Source organism: Leopardus geoffroyi, chromosome B2 (assembly GCF_018350155.1).
Source record: "Leopardus geoffroyi isolate Oge1 chromosome B2, O.geoffroyi_Oge1_pat1.0, whole genome shotgun sequence".
Lineage (NCBI taxonomy): Eukaryota > Metazoa > Chordata > Mammalia > Carnivora > Felidae > Leopardus > Leopardus geoffroyi.
The window spans coordinates 11,468,210-11,493,863 of NC_059332.1; the positions used below are offsets into that span (position 1 = coordinate 11,468,210).

General features: G+C 43.2%; 1 protein-coding gene across 11 annotated transcripts in view; it reads left to right on the top strand.

Annotated features, from left to right (window-relative positions):
- Positions 1-25,654, top strand: part of KIF13A (kinesin family member 13A) — a 216,539-nt gene that overhangs the window by 112,628 nt on the left and 78,257 nt on the right. For all 11 annotated transcript variants that reach the window (XM_045497283.1, XM_045497284.1, XM_045497285.1 and 8 more), the window contains 5 exons: positions 16,657-16,749; positions 17,847-18,027; positions 19,861-19,948; positions 21,439-21,573; positions 22,235-22,347. In XM_045497283.1, the coding sequence (XP_045353239.1) occupies positions 16,657-16,749; positions 17,847-18,027; positions 19,861-19,948; positions 21,439-21,573; positions 22,235-22,347 (610 nt within the window). The remainder of the gene's footprint in view (positions 1-16,656; positions 16,750-17,846; positions 18,028-19,860; positions 19,949-21,438; positions 21,574-22,234; positions 22,348-25,654) is intronic.

Here is a 25,654-nt window from a genome sequence, read left to right on the forward strand (position 1 = left end):
TTGACAGCCTTTTCCTCACCACATATAGCAAACTTGTTGAGAAATTATTTGCCATATAATTTTTTCAAAAGTGAGCAGTCTGGAACTAGGAAAATTTCTTCGGTTGCTCCCAGTGGGTAAATTTGCCTTTCTTTTCAAACATCATTCCTACACCTGTAGCAAATGTATTCTATTAAAGTGAATAATCACTTCTGAATGTTGCTTGTAATTAATTTGTTTTTTTTATTGGCCCATTAGGACTTTAGACAAATTCTGCTAAGTCTAAAATAGTCTGCCTTGAGTATTAGCACAGTGATGTGTGTGTGTGTGTGTGTGTGTGTGTGTGTGTGCTTTTGGATTTAAATAAACTACCGAAGTAATGCATTTCCACTATAACAGAAACATGAGGACAAATGCCGTGGCTATAAAAAGTCCAAACTTTGTTCAGTCGATGTTATTCAAATATAGGCAGATAAATGAGAAAGAATGAGATCCTGCCATTTGCAGCAACATGGATGGAACTGGAGGGTCTTATGCTGAGGGAAATAAGTCAGTCAGAGAAGGACAGATACATGTTTTCACTCATGTGGATCTTGAGAAACTTAACAGAAGACCATGGGGGAGGAGGAGGGGGAAAAATAGTTACCAACAGAGAGGGAGGGAGGCAAGCCACAAGAGACTCTTAAATACAGAGAACAAACTGAGGGTGGATGGGAGGTGGGGGAGAGGGGAAAGTGGGTGATGGGCATTGAGGAGGGCACCTGTTGGGATAAGTACTGGGTGTTATATGTAAGCCAGTTTGACAATAAATTATATTTAAAAAAAAAAAAAAGATACAGCCAGATATATCTTCCTGACTTAGAACTCTTCCCTTGCAATTCTCAGATACTTTCAAGGACTCCTCACAACTTACAGATAAAATCTATACTCCTTGAACTACATTTAGGGTCCTTTATTCCATAGCCTCAGTCTACCTTCCTCCCCTTCTTCTCCATGACTCCCCACCACCAATTCTGTGTCCCCAGCCTAGTGCTGTGGTTCCTCTTATATAACCCAGGGAGCCAGAAGGTCTCAGTTCCTCAAGTGTTCATGAAATCCCTACTGTGTGTGCAGCCTCGGAAGCCCTGGAGAATCAAAAAGTTAGGTGGAAAGCAAAGGACTGCATCACAACAGTAAACATTTGGAGAGAATATTTAGTTAACTGTTTCACACATTTTAAGTGGTATGGAAAACTGAAGGAAGGGCAAAATCTGGAAGGGCTGAACAGTTGCCTGGGAAGGCATCTTAGGGGAGAAAGGACCAAAACTGAGCAGGAAAGCGAAGCTCCACAGGTGTAGCAAAAGCCAGCATAGAGGGTTTCTAGATAAGAGAAGCAACATGGCGTCAAGGAGGCCACAGGGACTTCAAAGTCAGACCTGAGTTTAAGTCTTAGGACCGCTGCCTTGGCTCTCTTCTTTAGTCTCTGAGCCACAGTTTCTTTTCTATAAAATGGGAAACATGGCGACAATATGCGTCTCATATGTTGTTGTAACTCAATGCACTGACCAGTGGAAGGTGCCCATCAGTGACACCTCATTTGGCTTTTCCGTGAGTGAAGACGGAGAAGTTGGAATGAGCATAGTGTAAGCACTTGTCTTAACAGAAGGTGTGTCGTGGGGGGAAGCAGTGCGAGACCTATCTGTACTTGCGGACTGAGGCCAGATAATAGAAAATTAAACTGAGTTTAGTTTAGACTGATTATTGGTTTAGACTGATACAGTAAAAAAACCCCAAAAAACAGGGACTATTGGGGTGACATGGTTAAAATAATCCTTAAGGGAGGCAGTCTTTCTGTGTCCTATCTTCTAGAATCACATCTGCTCTTACTGCCCAAGAGACCATTCTAGTCTTCTGCAATATATCATTCATATCCCTGAATATAGGACAAACTTTTTTTTTAAATGGGAAATAATTTTATTCAGTTCAGATGATAAAATTCAAATGTGAAACTAAAGATTTCTGGAGCTCCGCATTACAAATTAGTATGTTCAGAAATATTTTAAAAGATAAGAATGATTTTTAAACATACTGATAGTCTAAAGTTTACCACTTCTGGTCTGCATGATCACATCAAATAGCGGGTTCCATTGAATGGATTCTCTCGGCTCACAGAGCAATGTCTGTTTACAAAATTCAGAGAGACATTCTCTTGTTCTTTGGATGGTCGTATTATTGTACAAATACAGTGACCACCTTAGCAAAAAGTAAAATTCTTGCCAACTGTTCTCAGATTTGTTTGCACTCATAATTTGCCCACTAAGTACATTACTGGTAAATTAGTTGATGGGTTTCGTACTAACTTGATTTCCTTTCTCTTCATTAAAAAAGAATTCACAATTCCTTCTTAATTGTGAATAGAAACATTAAGATAGAAGGCATTGATTCTCTGATGAGAAATAGAGGAAATGCAGAAGGGGAAGCACAGATTTCCTGAAACCGACCTATTTGTCAGGCTCAGTGAATAATGGCATCATTGATACTGACTGAGAGCTCTCAAGGCAGCTCTCAGAACTTAGGTTGAGGAGAGGGGAGGAGGGGAGGAGGAGAGAGGAGGAGGGGAGGGAGAGAGGAAAAGACCAAAAGCACTGGGTTTGAGAGAACGACCAGAGGCAGGGGCGTTAAGTCTCATGTGGTATGTCAGATTGTTCTGTTTTGCTATTTGTTAAAAGTGACAGCAACACCCTTCACTCTCAGGCTTTGCGGCGTAGAAATGCACAAGTATGTAGTGTGTCTAATGGCCATGGCAGCCGGCTATTGCATGCAGTGCTAGAAGGAAGAATGTGGGCTCCTCCCCCACCCAGACTGCCCAGGTTCCAATCCTGGCCTCACCGCCTTCGACCTATAAGGCCCGGTGAGCCACTGAATCTCACTTCACTCGTGTTAAATGAGGACAATAATCATTCCCATCTCATAGGGTTGATTTGAGGACCAAATGACCTGTTTGTGGAAAGTACTGAAGCCAGTGCTTGGCACGTAGGAGAAGCTCACTTAATATTTATGGCCTTTATCGTGGTCACATGGTGGAAGTCGTGAGGATAATAGCATCAGCCCTGTGGAAAGAAAATGCGTTGTACTGGGGTTGACCAGACCTGGTTTTGCCACAAGCCGCTCACCTTGGGGGATCTGTTTCCTCATCTGTGGAAGGAGGAGATAGGGCCCAGGGTGATCTCAGATCCCCTTTAGCTCTCTGATAAAACATGAATCAGACATTTTGTGCTGGTCACACAGCTGTCCCAGTGGACTTTTCAGAGGCAAGTCAAAGACTCGTTTGTTAAGCGGTTTGCATTGCATTGAATCAGGCTTTGAGACGTTTTACATTTTAACTGTATTATTTATTATAACTTTGGGGTAGGTAGGCATAATAATGCTTGTGTGGCAGATTATTCTGAGTCTTTAAGGCAAACACCCTTGTGCCAGAACTAAGAAAAAAGCAAAACAAAACAGAAGTAATCTGCAGAATCAGGCCCCCAAAGCTTGGTATATTGCTACATGAACTCTTATCTTCCTCTGCTCTTCACCCATATATATATGCACATAGACATAAAACCACATTTAGGACTATAAAGTTATTGTAGTGAATACTGACAGGTAATCAGCCTTTGTAAATGTTTAAATCACTACTGTTTGTAATTAAGGCCTTCTCGACAATGAATCCATCCACGTTTCGTCACTGCCTAAAATGTACCGTGTTGGTAAATAACAGTGACTGCCCCTTGATTTCAGTTTTCTTCCTAGTGAGGGAATATTTTTCACAGACCTATTTTTCTATAAATCTTCATGCCAGAAATAAAAACCAGTCTGGTAAGGGGCACCTGGCTGGTTCAGTCGGTACAGCATTCAACTGTTGATCTAGGGGTTGTAAGTTCGAGCCCCACGCTGGGTGTAGAGATTACTTAAAAAATAAAATCTCTGAGGGGTGCCTGGGTGGCTCAGTCGGTTGAGCGTCTGACTTCAGCTCAGGTCATGATCTCACAGCCTGTGGGTTCGAGCCCCGTGTTGGGATCTGCGCTGACAGCTCGGAGCCTGGATCCTGCTTCATATTCTGTGCCTCCCTCTCTCTCTGCCCCTCCCCTGCTCATGCTGTGTCTCTCTCTGTCTCAAAAATAAATAAAACATTAAATAAACAAACAACAAATAAATAAATAAAGTCTTTGAGGTGCCTGGTTGGCTCAGTCAGTTAAACGTCATTCTTGGTTTCAACTCAGGTCATAATCTCATCGTTCGTGAATTCGAGCTCCGCATCGGGCTCTGTGCTGACAATGTGGACCCTGCTTGGGATTCTCTTTCTTCCTCTCTCTCTGCCCCTCCTGTGTGTGCTCTCTCTCTCTCTCTCTCTCTCTCTCTCTCTGAAAATAAATAAATTAATTAACTAATTAACTTAAAAAAAATCCTTAAAAAATAAAAATAAAAACCAGTCTGTTGGTGGCATATCTGGGATCAGTGTGGACACGAGCATTTCCTGGCCCAGAGCTTCTAAACTATTGACTTAGAAATTATATAACAATCCTCACCATATGGCACGTTGCTCCAACTTGCTGTGGCCGTGTGTTTTCAGGCATTGTTAACACCCTGCAGTTCAGGAGAAAGGTTCTGTGTCTGATGCTTGTTCTGCTAGCGTAGCTTTGTGCTGTGAGCATCTGAGCCGTGAGCTCGGCTGTGGGGCAAGCCGCTGTGTTGGATTCTGTTCCCATGGTATGGGACATTCTATGTGCTCAGAGGTAGAAATGATTTCTCTTTCACACTGTTCAACTGAAGCAAGAACAGGGACGAGACAAAACAATTTACATTCTAAAAGCCAGCAGTAGCCGAAATAGAACCAATATTTTAGCAAAGTTCCAAAAATACTTGTTTCAGTGTGCTGAGTTGGTTCACTCTTTCACTATTCAAGCATACAAGAAGCACTCAGCAAGTACCTAGCACAATATACATACTCAGTAATTGTTGGCTATTAGGTTTACCAAAACCATAGACATTTTCCCTGTAGTTATAAGAAGCAGTAGTGGTCGATTCTTTGAAAAATTTGGTAGAGAGTCGTTATAAATGAGGCATGCCATCTTCAAAGACACGTAGGAAACAGTCTGAATGCAGAGTTCTTCTAGATTTTTCTTTTTTCTTTTATGGCCCTTTGCAAATTGTCTTACCCGTACCTCATTTGACAGTTCTTTTGGTGACTAGCCCTCATCAAGTTGCTCCCTTAAGGGCCCGACTTAGCTTTCTTAGAATCAGCAACTCTCTTTTTACATTTGTTAATAAAATTATGTAACTACAGAGAAGTACAATGACATAAACCAGTTTAGGAGCAGACACAGCTGACCCTTTGTGAGAACATAGCTCAGCTGGCAGGGGTCCTGAGCACGGCCTAGCAGCTGGGGTGGTTTAGGGTAGAGGGGGCATGCCTCTGTACTGTTTTACAGATGGAACAGAATGTCAGGTAATTCAGAAAGCTGGGTAGGTGCAGGTCAGTTAAGACACACTTTTTTTTTTTTTTTTATCACAAGAATCTTTAATGTCGACTTTGAAGTTTACTCATGGTGGGGTTGTATTTGTGTTTGGTAAAGTGTGCCAAGTGCCCACACTGGAACTGTTTCAGTTCATGTCCCTTCACTGCACACAGTGTTTCCTGAACCCCGTGAGGTCACAGGGGCCTTGACTTTTCTCTTGGGTAGGCCAGCCTTACCGGTAGAGAAAAACCTTTCTGAAATAAACGAACTAAACTAATATTGTTAGATTTTTTAAAAAGAGAGAGTGTGTGAGTGTGCATTTGTGTGTTTGTACGAGTGTGTATGTTGTGTGTATATTTGAATATATGTATGTGTATACATGTGTGTGAGTGTCTGGTGTGGGTGTGTAAACGTGTGTGTGTGCATGCGTGTGTGTGTGTTTTTCTCTTACCTGTACTCCTGTATTGTTAGTATTTATTTATTCTTGAGAAACAGAGATAGAGTGTTAATAGAGGAGGTGCAGAGAGAGGAAGAGACACAGAATCTGAAGCAGGCCTAGGCTCTGAGCTGTCAGCACAGAGCCCAACACGGGGCTTGAACCCATGAACTGTGAGATCATGACCTGATCTGAGGTCGGATGCTTAAATGATTGAGCCACCCAGGCGCCCCCTATTTTTTTTTAAAGTAGGTTCTCTCCCAATGTGGGGCTTGAACTCATGCCCCTGAGATCAAGAGTCACACGCTCTACCAGCTGAGCCAGCTAGGCGCCCCTCTACTCCTCCTTTTTAAAAAAAAATTTTTTACATTTATTTATTTATTTTTGAGAGACAGAGACAGAGCACAAGTGGGGGAGGGGCAGAGAGACAGGGGGAGACACAGAATCCGAAGCAGACTCCGGGCTCTGAGCTGTCAGCACAGAGCCCCGTGCGGGCTCAAACTCACAAACCGTGAGATCATGACCTGAGCCGAAGTCGGACGCTTAACTGACAGAGCCATCCAGGCGCCCCTCTCTACTATTCTTCAATCCCACCCAGCCCCACCTTCTAACAGGCTTTCCTTTCTTCATCCCTGTCTATTCCTTACTTGTACCCAGAGACATCATTTAACATAGTGCAGGCTATTTAGGGAGGTGGATAATAATCACAATAGACAGTACACTTCTGAGCACTAGCTTCCCAGCACTGTGCCCACCCCTCTACCTGCGGTGGGTCATTCAATTGTCATGTAGTCAATCGTGTTGAAACTATTACTGTCCCTGTTTTGCAGATGAGAAAACTGAGGTTCTTGGAGGTCCTCCTACCTGTGAGAGAGCTGAAAAGCAATTGTAAAGATAGATTTGAGTCAGTGACAATTACATGTGAAGGTTTTTATGGATTCTCCTGTAATTCCAGGCCATCCTCTCTTCTCTGCCATCCCCCAAAAGTGGCTGTATGCGGAAATCACGTTGCAGTCCTCTGGCTTGGAACCCGGCCAGGAATAATTCTAATAGTGTTCTCCCTCCTGTCAGACGTTCTCTGGAGTCCCGAATGCTTATGTTTGGTTTGGGCTTTATTTTAATCTCCCCTCACGTGCTGTCAATATTGTGCTCCCCACAGTCCAGGAGGGATTTGGGGTCAGGCCTACTCCTGTACCAGAGAGAATATATCCGACAGAAATGAGGAACGCTTTCTTTCTCAGCAGATGGTTTATGTGAAAACACCCTACAGAATAACTCAAAATACATTCTCTGTCAGACTGTCCTCACGCACAAGGTGGCTTAGTTTCTCCTTCCATCCTGGGCACCGATGCCTGACCATCCCCTTGGGTGAGTCAGCCACCTTATCTGCCAACAAAAAAGCAGCCGAGGTTCACTGCCAGCTCATGACTCGTCCCAGCACCGTTGCTGGGGTGGAAATGTCTTTCTGGGTGAGTCACCCTGTGCCATGCTGCAAGCAGAACTCCCAGGCACTGCAAATCTGATAGCCCTTGGACACCATGATGAAAAATGGCCCCGTGCTCTCCCTGCACCCTCATGGCCCAGTTCCTCTGGATCCTTTTACCCAAGTCCCTTCATGGCAAACTTCTGAGGTTGATTAAAACTTAAGTCTAGTGTCACCAGGTCAATCCTTAAAGCCTCCTTTTTTTTTTTTTTTTTTTTTAATTTTGTCTGAACTCTGTAGTTTTTGGTCATTTAACTTAAACCAGGCTTAACTTCACTACATGGGACAGTTTCTGAGCTGTGCTGTTTGGGAGAGGGATTTGCTGAAGCCTGGTCTGGGCTGGGCATTCCTTGCGATGGCAGAGTTGGTGGGGGGACCCCTTTGGTCTTGTAGGACCCAGGTGCTCTCATTTGGAACTGGGCCCCCTGCCAGACCCACGCTCCTCAGAATCTCAGTGGCCATCAGCCCTGCTTGGAGGTGGGGAAACACACTCACAAACGAGCAGGCCCGCGAGCTGCATGTCACAAATACTGAGTTCAGACATTTTTTTCCACTCTCACTCCAGAGAGAAAAGAGACAAGAAAGAAAACAGGAGACTCTGTATAAACCGACAAAAGTGTGGATTGTGTTGAAATCTTGAATGCTCTTTCTATGTTCCCACTTTGGAGAAATGAGAAACATGGGGCGCCTGGGTGGCTCAGTCAATTGAGCGTCCAACTTCGGCTCAGGTCATGATGTCACCGTCTGTGAGTTCGAGCCCCACGTCGGGCTCTGTGCTGACAGCTCTGAGCCTGGAGCCTGCTTTGGATTCTGTGTCTCCCTCTCTCTCTGCCCTTCCCCTGCTCATGCTCTGTCTCTCTTTCAAAAATAAACATTAAAAAAATTTTTTTAAAGAAAAACGAAAAATATTCCATGCATATGTCATGTCTAGCTGCATATTGCCACACTTACTGTTTTATTCAGCCATGATCTACGTGAGACTACCTTGCTTAATGCAGGTTGTAAATAAGACAGGGATTACGCCCTCCTGTTTTGTTCTCCCTTTTCTTAGAACATACGCCTCTGTAACTACCTCTTTGGTAGTCAGGTGTTGGGCATGTGATTGGTACGTGCATTTTCTCTTTGGTCCCTACTTGGTCTTCTTCTGCGCTTTGCTATCAGGGTCCTGCTATGGAGAGAGAATGACCTTGCTTGCTCAGTTCTCAGTGCACACACGTAATAGCTTTGAATCCTTGCTGCGATCCCCAGTAGGGACAGATTATGCACAAGCGTGGGGACTCAGGGGATTCACTTTTCTTTTCTTTTTTTTTTTTTTCAACGTTTATTTATTTTTGGGACAGAGAGAGACAGAGCATGAACGGGGGAGGGGCAGAGAGAGAGGGAGACACAGAATCGGAAACAGGCTCCAGGCTCCGAGCCATCAGCCCAGAGCCCGATGCGGGGCTCGAACTCACAGACCGCGAGATCGTGACCTGGCTGAAGTCGGACGCTTAACCGACTGCGCCACCCAGGCGCCCCAAGGGTATTCACTTTTCAAAGATCTGTATTATATATGTGATGTAGGGTTGGTTGGGTCAGGTGTCTAACCTTGGTTGCAGAAATTCCATACAGGAGCCCTCTCTGCGACTGTGAAATTATGTTGCAGATTGCTTTGGGCATGCCTGTGTTTTAAGACTTGTCCATACGGCCGTAGGTGGTTTTAAGCATAAACCCCACAGAGGAAATTGGTGTCTTTTTGGTCATGGTTATTAACAAATGAGGTTAGGTTTGTCCTGTGGATTCCCTGCCGTAGACACGTGGGGCTGTGTCTAGAGAAGGGCACTTCCTCTCTGGCATCGGTGCTGCTGAAAAGCCACAAACCTCTTGGGTTTGACAGTGTTGTGGCTTTGCTTGGCTTGTCTGGGATAGAAACAAATACTCAGATCTTCCTGCTTGCCAAGGACTTCTGAACTTTCCCTTATGGGCTGTTGTGCATTCCCCTAGACATACAACATTTCGCTTTGTTCTCTTTGCGGGTGAGCGATGGTCAGCAAACATTTAGGTGAAGATACCGCATCTTTTATGGATTCCCTGATTCCCACCATCCAACATAAACAGCCCCATTTTTTTGCAAAGTGAGCTTCGACAAGCCATTGGCAAGTTGTTTTGTTTTGTTTTGTTTTTTTCTGCTGCGCTGCAAAAGGGGACTGCTGGGTTTAAAAAATAGAAATGAACAAAGCAGGAAACCTTCAGTCTTTTGGATCAACCAAACTCTCCTTAACAGACCACATAAGGCTCTTTGATATTTAATGTTTTCTCTGTATCAGAGTGAAGTGTAGTCCTCCTTTGTGTCTCATGGGGAGCCAGTTATGTTGAGGAGGACAGGAGGCTGTATAAAGAGTCCACAGTGCATTTTAAGGCTTTGATTGACAGTCTGGTATTTTTATAGTTGTTTCTTATCATATGTTATCTATTTGCAGTTTTATTGATAGGTTTTATTATGTTGGTTTTTACCCCCTGTACCCTTCTGAGATAATGTTATGACACAATAGTAAATATTTTTCCTCCACTGGACAGTATTAGGTTGGCATATCCTGCCCCAAATAATGTTGTTTTTTCTTCCTCTCCTCATGATGCCCCAACATAACACACATACACACCGACATACACATACCCTCAGCATAGACATACATGTACCCCCAACACACATACACACATATACATACCCCCATACAACCCAAAACACATGCCACACACACCCCCAACACACACACTTACACATACACCCAACACGCATATAATCCCATGTACACCCAACACACAAATACATACACACACACCAACACAAATAAAACATAATACCCTACTACCATATACTTGCTCAATCTCTCACTCTCTTTCATGTGTGAGAGTGCCCCACCATTATATTTGGCCAGTGAAATATTTAAAAATATTCTTTATTGCTAGAGGGGTGCCTGGGTGGCTCAGTTGGTTGAGCGTCCAACTTCGACTCAGGGCATGAAACTCACGATTCGCGAGTTTGAGCCCCACATCAGGCTCACTGCTGTCTGCACAGAGCCCGCTTCGAAACCTCTGTCTCCCTCTCTCTGCCCCTCCCCCACTCACACTTTCTCTATCTCAAAAATAAATAAACATAAAAAAAGTTCTCCATTGCTAGAGAAATGCAATACATGATTCCTTTAAAATTTTTTTCTAAGAATAAGTATCTTTTCTTTTATCTTTGAAATTGAATTACCTCACAGAATGGTTGAAAAGATGAAGGAACTATTTTTTTTTTAGTTGTTTTTAATGTTTATTTATTTTGAGAGAGAGAGAGAGACAGAGTGTGAGCAGGGGGTGGAGGGCAGAGAGAGAGGGAGACACAGAATCCAAGGTGGGCTCCAGGCTCTGAGCTGTCAGCACAGACCCTGACATGGGGCTCGAGCTCACAAACGGTGAGATCATGACCTGAGCTGAAGTTAAACACTTAACCGACTGAGCCACCTAGGCGCCCCTGGAACTATTTTTTTTTTTAAGTTTATTTATTTTGAGAGAGAGCGCGTGAGTAAGTGTGAGTGGAGGAAGGGCAGATAGGGAATCCCAAACAGTCTCTGCGCTGTCAGCGTGGAGCCTGATGCTGAGTTTGATCTCACAAACCTTGAGATCATGACCTGAGCCGAAATCAAGAGTCAGATGCTTAACCCATTGAGCCACCCAGGCTCATCCCAATGAAGGAACTGTTTTAAGGAAAAATAATTAGATGTTTACCTCCTTCTCTCTACCAAAATTAATTATAGTTGATTAAAGATTGAAGGGATGATGATAACAATGGATATTAACTAAAATATATTCTATACTTACACCAGCCAGGCCCTATGGTATATGCTTTACCTTTCTTGCCTTATTAAATCATACCAGCAACCCAGTAAGGTAGCAGTCATTGTTCCTGATTTACTAATGTAGAAACTCAGAACTTGCTCAAGGTCACACAGCTGGTAAGGGGCAGAGTTCAGGTTTGAAAATAAAACTGTAAAAAACAAAAATAACAGAACTAGAAGAAAATCTAGGTGAATCCCTATATAATTTGGGGTAATAATAAAACAAAAGGATTTTGGAAGCATAAAAGCGTAACATATACCATAAGAAAAATTACAAAGGAAAAGGTGAAAGATTTGGATATGAACAACCAAAATCTTTTGTATGACAAAAACCAACATGAGATTAAAAAGTAAATGACAGATTAGGAAACAATATTTACAACATAGAGTAGACCAAAGGTTAATACCTTTGATACATGATGAGCATTTTTAAGTAAGAAAATCAATGACTAAACCAATTGATTTATAAAAAGAAACATACAACCCAAGTAATCAATTTACTAAAGAATGCGTACAAAGTGAGCAATAAACAAAGGAAAGGAAAATTTTAGTTTTGTCAAAACCAAGAAGAATGATAATAGCTATGTTGTTGAGGGTGCATTGCTAGAGGACTCAGTAATTAGATTTTTTGGAGTTTTGCCTGGTAAAGTCAATAGAAAAGTGCTCGAAGATAAATACGTAAGAAAAAGGAAATAATCTAAATATCCATAGTGGGGAACTGATTGCATCAGTTAAACATACAATGGGAAGCTAAGCAGCTATTAAAAAAATAGTAATGTTGATGTAACTTTGTGGAGGTGGGAAAGTCTTCATTATTTCCTGTCGTAAAGAAGAATAAATTTCCCTTAAGACATGAAGCCATAGTGACAAAATGTATTCCAGTCTCTCTAGAATCCAGTCTTGCTTAAAACTGTAAAAATACATGAATATAACAATAGTTCTTTGTATTTATCTTTTTACAAATTCTGCTTCGAGATGGTTATTTAAGGATGGAAACGAGATGAACTCTTTCCAGAAACACAGTATAATTGTTTTCTACTTTTTCATATTCCATTTTGTATTCCCCAGAAGTTTTTCCTTTCTTACTTATAACTAAAACTTTATTAAATATGTTAAATCTGAATTATATTCCGTCTGTCTAGCATAGCTAAATGTCTAAGAAAACTTGACTTTTTGAAAAGCATATGCACATATTTAGTAGAAATCAGAGAGACTAGTTTGTTTTTTTTCTGTCACGTATATTTTGTTTTAATTTCCAGGAGGCTACTATATGGGTGCCAGGAAAAGTATAATCTGTAATTTTTATCAAAATTGTCCAATTAGTATACATATTACGTTAACACATCTATTCATGTCTGTCCCCAGTGCCTTATTTAACCAAGGGTACTGTAGTCTTCAGGGGCTCATTAGAATTTCAAAAACAGCCATACTTTGATCAAAGTATAAACTCTAATGCAATTGAACATTTCTTTCTAAGTTCAGCAAATAATATTTTGATGCGTCAGTCCTCACTAATGAGGAAAGGAGCCTCCAATTAAATACACTTTAGTCTGAGGACAGCTATGTCAACAGAGGAATAACTTGGGAAATAAAAGTGCCTACTGTGTGCCAAGGACTCTTCCAAGACACAAGAGCAGCCGTTTTCACCACCCAGGGGTAGAGAAAAATGGAAAAAAACAGCGCGGTGTGGTGAGTTCTAGAGTTGGTGAGAAAAATCTAAACAAAACCAAGGAGACCAGAGGTGGGAGTATCAGATTCCTAGTTGTCCTGCAACGTGAGTCGCTGATGATGGCTAAGCATCTGCCTTAACGTTCAGGAGTCAGTGCAGACAGACCCGGGCCCTGCCGCTCACTGGCGGTGTGATCTTGGGCAAATGATCCCCCTTTCCGAGCCCCAGCCTCCGTTCAGATCACAATCCATACCCTCTGGTGCTGGGTACTGCAAGGATTCAATGATGTAAAACACAAAGTGCAATGCAAACAGAGCAGATGATAAAAACTGTCAACTAAGAAGTTGCATAAATAATAAAAGTATCCAACTTTAAAAGGTTCATTTATATCCTCTTTAGTATTTGTAATAATTTCGACATAGGCAAAACCAATTTATTGTTTTGTTTTTTTTTAAGTTTTCTTCCCCCCTAGAGAGAGAGAGAGAGAATGTGAGCAGGGGACGGAGCCAGAGGGAGAAAGAGAGAATCTTGAGTAGGCTCCATGCTGCTGCGGGGCTCAGTCCCACAACCCTGGGATAACGACCTGAACCAAAATCAAGAGTCACATGCTCAACTGACTGAGCCACCCAGGTGCCCCCAAACCAGTTTATGCTTATATTTTTACATCCTGGAGAATTCTCTAATCATTTGGTCTATTTTGTGTGCAATTTTAGTATACATATCTTGGATTGTTTTGTGGTTTTTCTTCACCTGACATGCCTTAAACCTATTTCATGTAGCTCTGTAGCACTCATTCTTGGTTTTTTGTGTTTGTTTGTTTTTGACTAATCTTTAGTTTAAAAGACCATTTGTACTAAGAATAAGCAACACTGTGATTTGCCTTTAAAAGAATATGAAGAGGGGTGCCTGGGGTGGCTCAGTCCGTTAAGCAGCTGACTTTGGCTCAGGTCATGACCTCATAGTTCATGAGTTCAAGCCCTGCATCAGGTTCTCTGTTGTCAGCACAGAACCCGCTTCAGATCCTAGCCCCACCCCCCCGCCCCTTCCCCACTCACACGCATGCAGTTTCTCTCTCTCAAAAATAAACATTAAAAAAAAAAAAAAGAATATGGAGAAAATTAAGTCCTCATATTTCCATCCTGCTCAGCCTCAGGTGCATAAGTCAGAAGTATTGTATCTCACTACCTAACATAGGAAGAGAGAGGTTCCTGACTGAGTGGCCATGGTCATGCTCTAACCACAGTGCTCCCCTGCAGTTGAATCCTGCAGTCAGCTCAAGCAGGAGCTTTTTTTCAAGTTACCGAATAGGAGTTGAAATCATGAATTACGGGCAAGCCTCGAAGCAAGCCTCGAAGCATCTTGTCCCCACCCTCACCCTCTAGCCAAGCCTCGAAGCATCTTGTCCCCACCCTCACCCACTTCCTGAGGGGCTGGTTGACCAGGGTGGGAGATCCAACAAGATGGCTCCATTCATCTGCTTGTGCCAAGAAAGGGGTGCCTTCAGAGCCTGCGGGTGGCCGGCACTTGGGTCTGGCTGAGGACCACGGTCAGGTCTCACAAGCCTGAGCGCGGGCTGTGTTCAACTCCTGTGTTCTACACGGCAGGGCTCTGCTCCAGATTTAAGGCCTGCCTTTGGGCGTGGGCCTTGGGGGAGTCCATGTAGGATAAGGAAGATCTTTTGAGAAGACGCACCAGAAAAAAATGGTGACGTAGTGGGTGTTAACTTTGTCATTGCCTTCTTTTCAGTCTGTACATGAGTACGTGCACACACACACATCTTTAGTTGGTCTTCACAACAAACCTGTGTGTTTGGGGTGGTTATACCCTTCAAAAAAATCCGTGTGGTACACCAGCATGTTTTAAATACTCTTAGGTACCAGGCTCTGCACTAGATGGTAGAGGTCAGAGAGAAATAAGGTTATATCAATTTGGCATTTTTTCTCCCATTTCATTTTTTTTAACTTTAGTGCTTTTCCCTCTCTCTCTCTCTCTCTCTCTCTCTCTCTCCCTCTATTTGACATAAGTTCTTTACATTGTATGTATAGTTTGCACATGACTTTGGTTAAATGCAGCAATGTTTTTGAATTCCAGCATTGTTTACACACGTTTGTTTTTTTTTTTTTTTTACATGGTTTGTTATCTTTGTCATATAAAATAGTCACATTTTATTTCTCTACTCCCTTATTAATGGGCATTTAACTTTATTCCAACTTAGAGAATTGAAATAATGCTGCCCTGGAGAGCCTGGGTGGCTTAGTCGGTTGAGCATCCGACTTTGGCTCAGGTCATGATCTCACAGCTTGTGAGTTCGAGCCCCACCTTGGGCTCACTAGTGTTAGCACAGAGCCCTCTTTGAATCCTCTGCCCCCCCCCCCCGTCCCTTCCCTCTCTCTCTCTCTCAAAAATAAACAAACATTTAAAAAAGAAGAAGAAAAATAATGCTGCCATGAGCATCCTATTACAGGGGTCCCTTGTGGGAATGCCTCTAGGACGCGTGCCTCACGGTGGGCCAGAGTATGGGCTTATTTATATTCTCTTTCAAAGGTGCTGCAAGGTTTTCTTCAAATGGCTGCATTTGTTTTTTCTCCCACCAGCAGGTTATGAAGATGCCTGTATTTCCTCAGTCTAGCTATATTGTTGCCAAAATTTTGTTTTTCGCCAACCTAATGGTTGAAAATATTACTTGTTTCACATTTAACATTTATAAGAGTCCCATTCTGCAGCCACGAGGTGCCCCAATGTAACAAGGGACTGCTAAAATCCGATCCAACTTGGCAGGAAAGTACATCTGAGAGCTTATGTTCTGTTGCATTACTTCCAAACAAAAGGAATTGTTGTGTAGGATTAAAAAAAAAGGACTCATTCTTTTCAACCAACATTTATTAAGCATTTTGTCCCAGGCCCTAGGATTACAAAAATAAACAGATTATAGTCTCTGACATCAATCGGGGGGTTCTCAGTCCACTGGAGGAAAGAGGTACTTAAACCAGTAGTTTTGGCAAATACTGTAATTGTGACTGTTCAGGAGTAGCAGAGCACAGGAAGGAGAGCATCGTTTTAATTCTCTTAATGACGGGGAATGAATATTAGAAAGTCACAAATTTCAAAGGGTAGTAAATGCCGCCTTCACTGTTGAAAAAGATTTTCACACTTTTCTCTTCAGCCGGTTGCTACTGGCTGTATTGCGCATGACTGAACATCCGCCAAGAATTGCAGTAAGCTGTAGGCAGGCCCGCAGAAGGGAACTCCTCCTCCAGCCCACCATGGGGACAAGGAGACAGGTGCCTTTGGTCCACACCCCGCCCCACCCACCAAACAATGAACAGTTTCTCTGCACTTGGCCCGTACTTTGCACTGTGCTAGGTACTTACACCTCTCGAGATGCGTCTGACAAGGCTCCAGCTCACTGCAAGCTCAGAATCCAGATGGGGAGATAGGACCATTATGTCGAATGCCATTTTAATACCAACTCTTGGGAGGAAGCACAACAGAATTTAAACGATGCTTCGGTGTGGCCCTTCCAGCATCAGTGCCTGGAGAAGTGTCCCAAGAGGGAAAGAACGGGTAGAATCATGAACTAATCCAGGAACTGAGCTCTTAATACACGGCCCTCAAAAGTAGTCACACAATACACTTTTAACATCTTTTTTGGATTGAGAGACTATTGTTAATAACCGGGACTCTGTTACTAATCCAAACATGTCAGGAAAAATCATTCTTTTCTTTGGTTGTTTTTTTATTTTACTTTTTAGGTCAAGAAGTGGTTTTCAAGTGCCTTGGGGAAGGAATTCTTGAAAAAGCCTTCCAGGGGTATAATGCTTGTATTTTTGCATATGGACAGACAGGTAAGTAGCTGTATTTATAGTCAGTTATATTAAATATGCATTTCTTAAAGCCTAGAACTAGAAAGCACTTTCTAGTGACACTTCCTGGGAAGTGACAGAAACATACTTCTGATTTTGTGGGTTTAACTGAATTTGATGATCAAAAGGCCCCTCCTTTTGAAGGTAACAATTTTGGTAACTGAGTAATGGAGCAAGGCTAGTTTCAAACTGTTAAGTGTCATTTTCCTAAATTGTAGTTTTAACTGTATTCGAACTGGAAAAATAATTACCAGTTTCTCAGTATAAAGGTTCTAGTAAAAAGTGGTAGAACAACTCTTAGTATCATCCTATACGGAGGACCTTCCCTGGGCACAAGAGTGGTGTTGGATATTTTTTAAGTTTAGTTATTTTGAGAGAGACAGGGCACGTGCACGTGCGTGTGTGCATGTGAGTGGGGGAGAGGCAGAGAGAGAGACAGTGGGGTGTGGAGAGAGAATCCCAAGCAGGCTCCACACTGCCAGCACAGTGCCCGATGGGGGATTCGACCTCGTGAGCCATAAGGTCCTGACCTGAGCTGAAATCAAGAGTCCGACGCTTAACTTACTGAGCCACCCAGGTGCCCCTTGAGCGGTGATGGATTATTAAACCAAGATTGTGAGACAGGTGCTTGGAACACTTAGAACAGAAGCATGCTAGGGGCTCAGCCGTTAACATTGCTTCAGTTATAAAGTTAGACTAAGTCATGCCAGTACTCCCTGCTGTCACATCACAGGACAGCTAGGAGACTCGGTGAGAGGATACTTTCACAAAAATAAACTATTTTTGTGGCTAAGGACTGTCAATGTTACTCAATAATGTATACTTGATACTTACTATACATACTTTTCAAGATCATGTATCTGTAGTCGTTATATTTGTAGGCATCCCTCTGTCAAACTGGAGACCATGCGTGTTATAGAAAGAATAGTTGCCTTACTGCCCGAGGGCATGAGTTTGAGGGCAATGTTTGCTACTTCTGCTATGTGACCCTGGTGTTTGTATGTAGGAAACTCATACGATGGAAGCATTATGTTTCACTTCCTCTGCTTCCTCCCTTCTTTCTGCTTGATCTTCTCCAGGTTCAGGAAAATCTTTCTCCATGATGGGCAGTGCTGAGCAGCTGGGCCTTATTCCAAGGCTCTGCTGTGCTTTATTTAAAAGGATCTCCCTAGAGCAAAATGAGTCACAGACCTTTAAAGTCGAAGTATCCTATATGGAAATTTATAATGAGAAAGTTCGGGATCTTTTAGACCCCAAAGGGTAAGTTAGTGGTTGCAATTAAGCTTATAATGGGGGTAATAATTGTAAATGATCCTTAAGTTAAAACTGCAAGTGAATATATTTATTTGAGCCATTGGGTCACTGCTCTGGTCTCAGTTCATTCGCTGAGAAACCAAAGCCTGCTGGTAGACCCAGTACATGTAGTTTATCCTAAATTCACGTATAAAGTTGCTTACGTATGCCATTTAAAAAGACGTTTTTACTGTTGGTATTATTTTTGCTACCATGGCTTGTTCATACAAATTGAGTTAAGAATGACACATTGGTTCTCCCATTCATGTGGAAAGCAGCAGCTCTAAATTAGAGTAAGTGCTTGAAGGCTTGAAAGAACTCAGCCCGGGCAAGCCATTCTCTCCCTGGGCTGTGTGCTGGAATCACGTTGGGGGGCTTTTTAAGAATGTGCTGGCCTGAGCCCCACCCGTAGAGACTATGAGTAAGTGGACCCAAGGGGAAATCCCCACATCAGTACTTTTTAAAAATGAGGTGATAAAAACCAGATGAGCTTGATTCATAGAGAGAAAAAGGGTCATTTACTTTTCTTCCTTAATTTTTTTTTTTACTGACTTAAAACTAACACATATTCATAGAAAATTCAGAAAATAGACAAAACGTAGTAAGAACTAAAAATGACCTATAATCCCTCAAAACTAAAAATAACCATTGTTAATACTGTGGTGCATTTTGACCCTGTGTTTCAAGTCTGTGGGGTGTCTCTGTGTGTTCAGGTCATTCTCTAAATACAATTCAGTATCCTGAATTATTTTATATGCTTCTAGCTGCTGTGTGGTCAAGGGTGTTACCAAAGGTATACGATCAAAATGGTAGGTGACAAGGAAGTGAACCAATCGTGGGAAATGTTTATATTTACTTTAAAGTTATTAACTATTTGCATATGAAAGAACACTTACAACACATGTAAGATATAAATAATAATAAAATTGACTACCCTCTTTACCATTTGGCTTAATAAAATGGAACATGACGAATATTTTTGGAGCCCCTATATGTTTTTCTTGGATTCCATTCCATTCCCTACCCCTCCCCAGGGTCACCACTGTTAGGAATTTTATGTTTCTCATTATCTTCACCCCTCTTAAAGTTTGCACATAATTTTGCACAATTTGAAACTTTGTGTGACATTATCATATATATGTCCTTCATTGACTTGTAGTTTCCTGTTCATGATTCATTCATTCTGATGATATGAAGTAAGGATGCATTGACTTTTACTGCTTTTTGGTGTTCCATTATATGATTACCATAGCCTGTCTCACGCCTGTCGCCTGTGTGGTTTCCACTTTCTACTGCTACGGTGCCGCTCTGAGCATTCTTGTTGTGTCCTCTTGGGTGTTGCAAATGTAGGGGTTTCTAGGGACTGCATCTGGGGTGGACTTGCGGGCAATAAGATACTGAATCTCTGACTTTATGAGGTACTGCCCAACTGTCTTCCAAAGGGCTTCCTTCCTTCCTTCCTCCCTTCCTTCCTTCCTTCCTTCCTTCCTTTTCTTCTATGTAAAACTAAAGTTCATCTACTAGAGCAAGTTCGTCTAACCTAGTATTCTGTGTCCTGGGTGTTTAGTTTGGGAGTAAAGATAGAATTTTTTAAATAGAGTAAGCTACTTTAAATAGAAATCAGAGTATAAAAGACATTCCTCATATGGAATGCTGTTTTGCTAATCCAAATAAAGTAGCTTTTAGAATATTTTTTTGATCATTAAAAATATTGCAATCTTAGTTTCTGAGTACTTAAAAAGAAAGAAAAGCTTCCCAGTTTGGTCTGATTCATTCATTCCCTTTTCCTTCCTCCCAAAGGAATAGACAGTCTCTTAAAGTTCGAGAGCATAAAGTGTTGGGGCCATATGTAGATGGTTTATCCCAGCTGGCTGTCACTAGTTTTGAGGTAAGTGTCATTAAAAAAAAAAAAAGTCATTAAAAAAAAATGGTGGTAAATTGAAGCATGTAAGTAATGTTGAATGTATTTTTTATGTGAATGCTTTATAGCATATTGGTACCACGTGTGGTCTCGGGATCCCAGTAGCAACATCCCCTACACGGAAAGAAACACCTTCAACCTGCTTTGTTGTGAAGGCATTACAGTGTGGCTAAGAGGCTTGGCATTTTGAGTTGCTGAATATTTTCTTTCATACCACTTTCTTGAAAATGGCCTCCCCAAGGTTGCCAGTGATGTCCTCCTAGAGAAGTCTAGACGCACATAAGCAGTGTTGGGTAGTAAATTCACGCTCCTCCCTCTGACAGGGTCTCCTGTGCCCGTTTCCATTGCTTTTCACTCTTCTGGTTCTTCTGTTTGTCCGAATTGCTCCTCTCTCCATTGACTGACCCGTCTTGTTCTCCTGCTACTTGACTTTAACGCCTCTATATATTCCCGACTAGATGTTTTGACCTTGCTTCTATTGTCACTGCTCCGGAAACCCCCCAAAACAACCTGCTCTGTGTTGCTGAGGGATGCAGACAGACGAGTGAGCCAAAACATCCTCTATCTAGGTGTGTGGTCTGGAGGTTGTGGCCGTCCCATCATCACCTTGGACTCAGTGTGACTAAAATTAATCTGTGAGATAACTCCCTCCAGCCATTTAGATGAAGAAGGTTTTAGTGTTGCTCAAATCAGAACCAGAGTGCAGTCATCACTTTAGAAGCACTTAGGTGCTGAAGCGAATGGAAAACTCTCTGGCGTAAAGGTGCTAAGTCAGCACCTTCGCTCAGGTGTGTGGGTCCTAGCTCAGTGTGCTGGGGGTCAGTGTCCATCTCACCCTGTCACTTATTAGTAAGAGCCACGGAGCTTGTGATTTGCTTCCCCGCTCCGTCTCTGACTAGATGTAGGAAAAGTTAACTTGACCTCCATGAACGTCAGTGTTCTGTGGGTAACATCAGGAGAATGCATCTTTTATAAAACTTATTCATCAAACATTGTGTGAGAGCCCATAGGTTCCCAGTGTTCGAAGACAGGTGTCCAAGGATGAATAAGGAAAAGTCCCTGTCCTTGGAGAAGCACGGTGTGGGAGGAGGGGGACACAAAAGCAGTAGACAGCCATGCAGAGTGTGAAGCACAGGAGAGTTAGAATAAAATAAGGTCACTACTGTTACTATCTGGAGCTCGATACACATTTCTTTTCTTCCCTAGGAACTTGCCAGGGCAAAAAAAAGGTGCTGAACAGAGAAAGGGGACAATTGTGGGAGGGCCAGACTGGGGGAAACATCTCGTATCTTAGAAAGCAGAGAGGGAGGTAAAGGCTCCCACCGTGCCCCGCGGAGGTTCGGGTGGAAGGGCGGTGACCCTGCGTCCCAGGGATGGTCATTAATCTGTACACCTCGTAGGCGGGACTGCATTCCCATGTGTTTGCTTCTGATGTTTTCCCTATGCTTTGCCTCTAGGATATTGAGTCATTGATGTCTGAGGGAAATAAGTCTCGGACCGTAGCTGCAACCAACATGAATGAAGAAAGTAGCCGCTCCCATGCTGTGTTCAACATCATAATCACGCAGACGCTTTTTGACCTGCAGTCTGGGGTGAGGGACAGGGGGGAGCCTTTGGTGGCAATAAAAGAACTCAGATATCTGCAGCAGTGAAGTGTTTGGGTTGGGTTCTGCTTCTGAGAATTTTGTGTGGGCTTTCCTACTTACTAGCTGAGCCACTTTGCTTAAATCATTTAGTTTATTAGGTCTTCCTTTATATAGAACTTTAAAAAAATATAGGGTTTCTTGTGTAAACTCCCTAAAGAGCATGATGATGTCGCCATACAGCTTTTAATATGTATACTTTCATCCTGAAATTCCCCTAAAAACAGCTGTGTCTACCTCATAACCCTTAAGGGCTGTTAAAGAAAAAAACCACAGTCTTTAGCCTAAAGAACACTTTTTCGAAAGGAGAGGAATTTGACCTGAATATGCAGGCATCTTCACGTGCTGGTGTTCCCTCAAAGGCACAGAAAACCTCCCGCTTCCTGACTATATTCTGAAAGCTGAGCGTGCTTGCTCCCCAGCTATACAACAAGCACTGCGTTCGCACGGCAGTTTAAATTTGACCGTGCAAATGCGAGTCTGTATAGCTTCTTACCTGCCCTGCTGCAGGGGCCTGGCCGCTGAGGCTGCCCTCAGTTACAGTACCAACATCCGCGTAGACATCTGCATTTGCACTCACGTGTGTTGTTGTCCTGTTTCCTCCAACTAGAACTCCGGAGAGAAGGTCAGTAAGGTCAGCCTGGTAGACCTGGCGGGTAGCGAGAGAGTGTCCAAAACGGGAGCCGCGGGAGAGCGACTGAAAGAAGGCAGCAACATTAACAAGTAAGGTGGCCGGGGCGACTCCGGGCTGCGTGTGTGTCTTGGGGGACTTGTTGCGTTAGAAGCGACGAATGGTTCCGGCGGCATGTGGTTCTGGGTCCGTGTAGCTTTAGTAAACTGAGCTGAGGAAAACCAACAGCCTGCCTCTGCCGAAACGTGTGAGGTTTATGTGCGTGAAGCTCCGTGCCGCGGCCCGCAGGGTATCCTCGTGTATGATGCGGTCTTGCGTGAGTGCACATCACAGTTCTCTAAATCAAATTCTGTCTTAGATTAACCCAAGGAGCGTACCCTGAAAACAAAAGCTGCTCTGAAGCCCTTTGTATGGCTAATGCTGTTTAAACATCAATACCTAAAAAAAAATGGAGCAGTTACTGAATACCTGCCATATCGAAAACTCACTGTTTGCCTTCAGTGTACCCAGGGATGCACACTGGAGGCTGACAGAGGGCAGGGTGGTGCAGGATGTGTAGGAGTTTGCCAGACAGACAAAGGAGATGAAGGCATTCTGCACACAGGCAGGTGAAGTGCTTGTTTTCTGTAACTAGTCTCCCAGGATGGCACCTGCTGGGCCAGAGCGAGCTTGGCTTTCCAGCAGGAGAGGAAGCAGAGGAAGCCAGACTGTCAAGAGTTCATTCCTTCCTTTTACCCTTCTGTGTTTTCTTTTTCTCATCTGTAAATGGGGGATAATAATAGTCCCTACTTCATAGAATTGTTGGAGCTCAAATACCCATAATGGGCTCAGAACAGTGCCTGGCACTGAATCAATATTAATTTGCAGCTATTATTTTTATAACCTGTGTAAATAGCATAAAAGTTCAGCAGAAGAGGGGCGCCTTGGTGGCTCAGTCGGTTAAGCGTCCAACTTCGGCTCAGGTCGTGATCTCGCGGTTTGTGGGTTTGAACCCCGCATCGGACTCTGTGCTGACAGTTCAGAGCCTGGAGCCTGCTTTGGATGCTGTGTCTCCCTCTCTCTCTGCCCCTCTCCCACTTGCGTTCTGTGTCTCTCTCAAAAATAAACAGTAAAAAAAAAATTTTTTTAAGTTCTGCAGAAGTAGTTTAGTTTGTACTTGTAACATCTTTCTGCTGAGACATAACTTGGGGTTTCATTTAGGACAGAAGTGGCAAGGGGTAATAGAGGCAGGAACATGTTGGTGCCGCTTGCATTTTAAAAATGACGCTAGCACATTATAATTTTAGTGTTCCAAAGTTTAAAATTAGAAGTAAGATATCACCCCCTCTATCAGCTGGACACAGCGGCACTCACTGCAGAGACTGCCGCTTTAGGGAGTTAATCTTCCAGTCAGCCTGTCTCCCTCTCTAATAACAAAGGGTTTTGCTAGATTTCATGACAAAGCTCTGTAGGAGCCCAGGCCTGGGCTGCAGCTCTGTGATCCACAGTGAGCTCAAGAGCTGGGATGGGAAAGCAGAAAGGGGGGTATTAGGAAGCAGGTGTCAACAAAAAAGATTGTCAGTCCTCGTAGAGATTTGTTTACTGCTGCTAAGCCATGCCAGCCCTTTGCCTTCTGGCTGGGCCTATGGGAAAACACTAGAAGTTCTGTGCTGGGAATGTGTGAGAAATTAGAGTATGGCTGGCCTTGAAGGGTGATGATCACTAACTTGTACTGACCTCTTACTGTGTTCTAGGCGCTGTTCTGAATGCTCCACATGTAATAACTCATCCTCACATTAGCGTCGCAGGGGCGGGGATGAGGCGGGGGGTGTCTGTTATCCTTATTTTATAGATGAGGAAATCAAGACAGAGATTGGTTAAGTAACGTGCCCCAGGTCTCAGAGGTCTGAGTGTGGATCTGCATCTGGTTGCAGGCAGTCTGGCTCCAGGGCCAGTATACTTGTGGTGACTGACCTGGGTGAAACCCCCAGGCAGTATACTTGGGGTGACCATGTGTTCTGTTTGCCTGCAAGAGTCCTAGTTGATGCTTTTGCCCCAGAGTAGACATTATAGCGCCCTCTTTAATTTGGGCACTAAATTAGGCCATGTCCCAAGCTGGACTACCTCAAGGCCACGTGATAACATGATTTAGATCCCCAGCAACTGTCTTCCATAATGACTTACCAAATTGAATGGAATCCTCTTAGCATCATGCTGTCGTTCCTTATTTATATGCTAGCTGTTTCACAAATGGATGCATGTACTCCCCACTACTAGTCAGTGGGATCTTGTCTGCTTGTTCTTTATAGTTTTCAGAGCACTTTCGTCTGCATTATTTCATGTGAGGCTCTTAATAGGTATTTTTCTCTACTGATAGATGAGGAAGTTGATGGTTGGAGACATTTAAGTAATATGGATGAGGGCCAAGCAGACATTGATTAAGCCTCTGCTCTGTGTCTGCCACTGCATTAGACGCTGGGAATGCAAAAGAAATTTAGGTACTGTTGTAGACATACTGCCTCCCCGCCCCCTAAATATGTCCATGTCCTAATCCCCAAAACTTTTGCATACGTGACCTTGAAAGGCCGAGGGTATTGCAGATGTGATTAAGATTTTTTGATGAGGAGAGTATCCAGGTGGACCTGATGTAAAAACAAAGCTCCTTAGGGACACCTGGGTGACTCAGTCTGTTAAGCTTCTGGCTCTTGATTTCGGCTGCATTCGTGATCTCACAGTTCGTGAGTTCAAGCCCTGTGTTGGGCTCTGCATTGACAGTGTGGAGCCTGCTTGGAATTCTCTCTCCTCTCTCTCTGCCTCTCTCCCACTCACACGCTCTGTCTCTCTCTCTCAAAATAAATGTAAAAAGTTAAAAAAAAAATAAAAACAAAGCTCTTTAAAAGTGAAAGAGGGAGGTAGGAGGGCCAGAGTTGGTCAGAGTGATGCAGAGTGATGGAAAGCCTTCACCGTCCAGCTCTTGTTTGAAGGTGGAGGAAGGGGCCGTGAGCCCCGGAATGCGGGCAGCCTGTGGAAGGTGGAAATGGCAAGGAGACAGACAGTCCCCTAGGGCAGTTCTGCTGACACCTTGATGTTAGCCCCATGAGACATGTTCTGGACTTCTGGCCTCCAGAACTGTCAGAAAATAGGTGTTGTTTTAAGCCACTGCATTTGTGGTGATTTGTTAGAGCATGAGAAGCACATAGTTTAGGACAATAGGAAGTCACTTCGCTCGAACAAAATGAAAGGCAGGAGGATTTTTTTTTCTGGCCAGACAATGTTGAGACATGCTACTTAAGCCAACGTGTAAGCATGGAACTATTTTTTATGACACCTTGGCCAGCCTGTGGATGCTTGCTGAGTTGGTCTTATGCTTTTCCCAAAATAACCGGTTCAGAGGGAGGGAAGCTGCCTCTGAACCTTTTC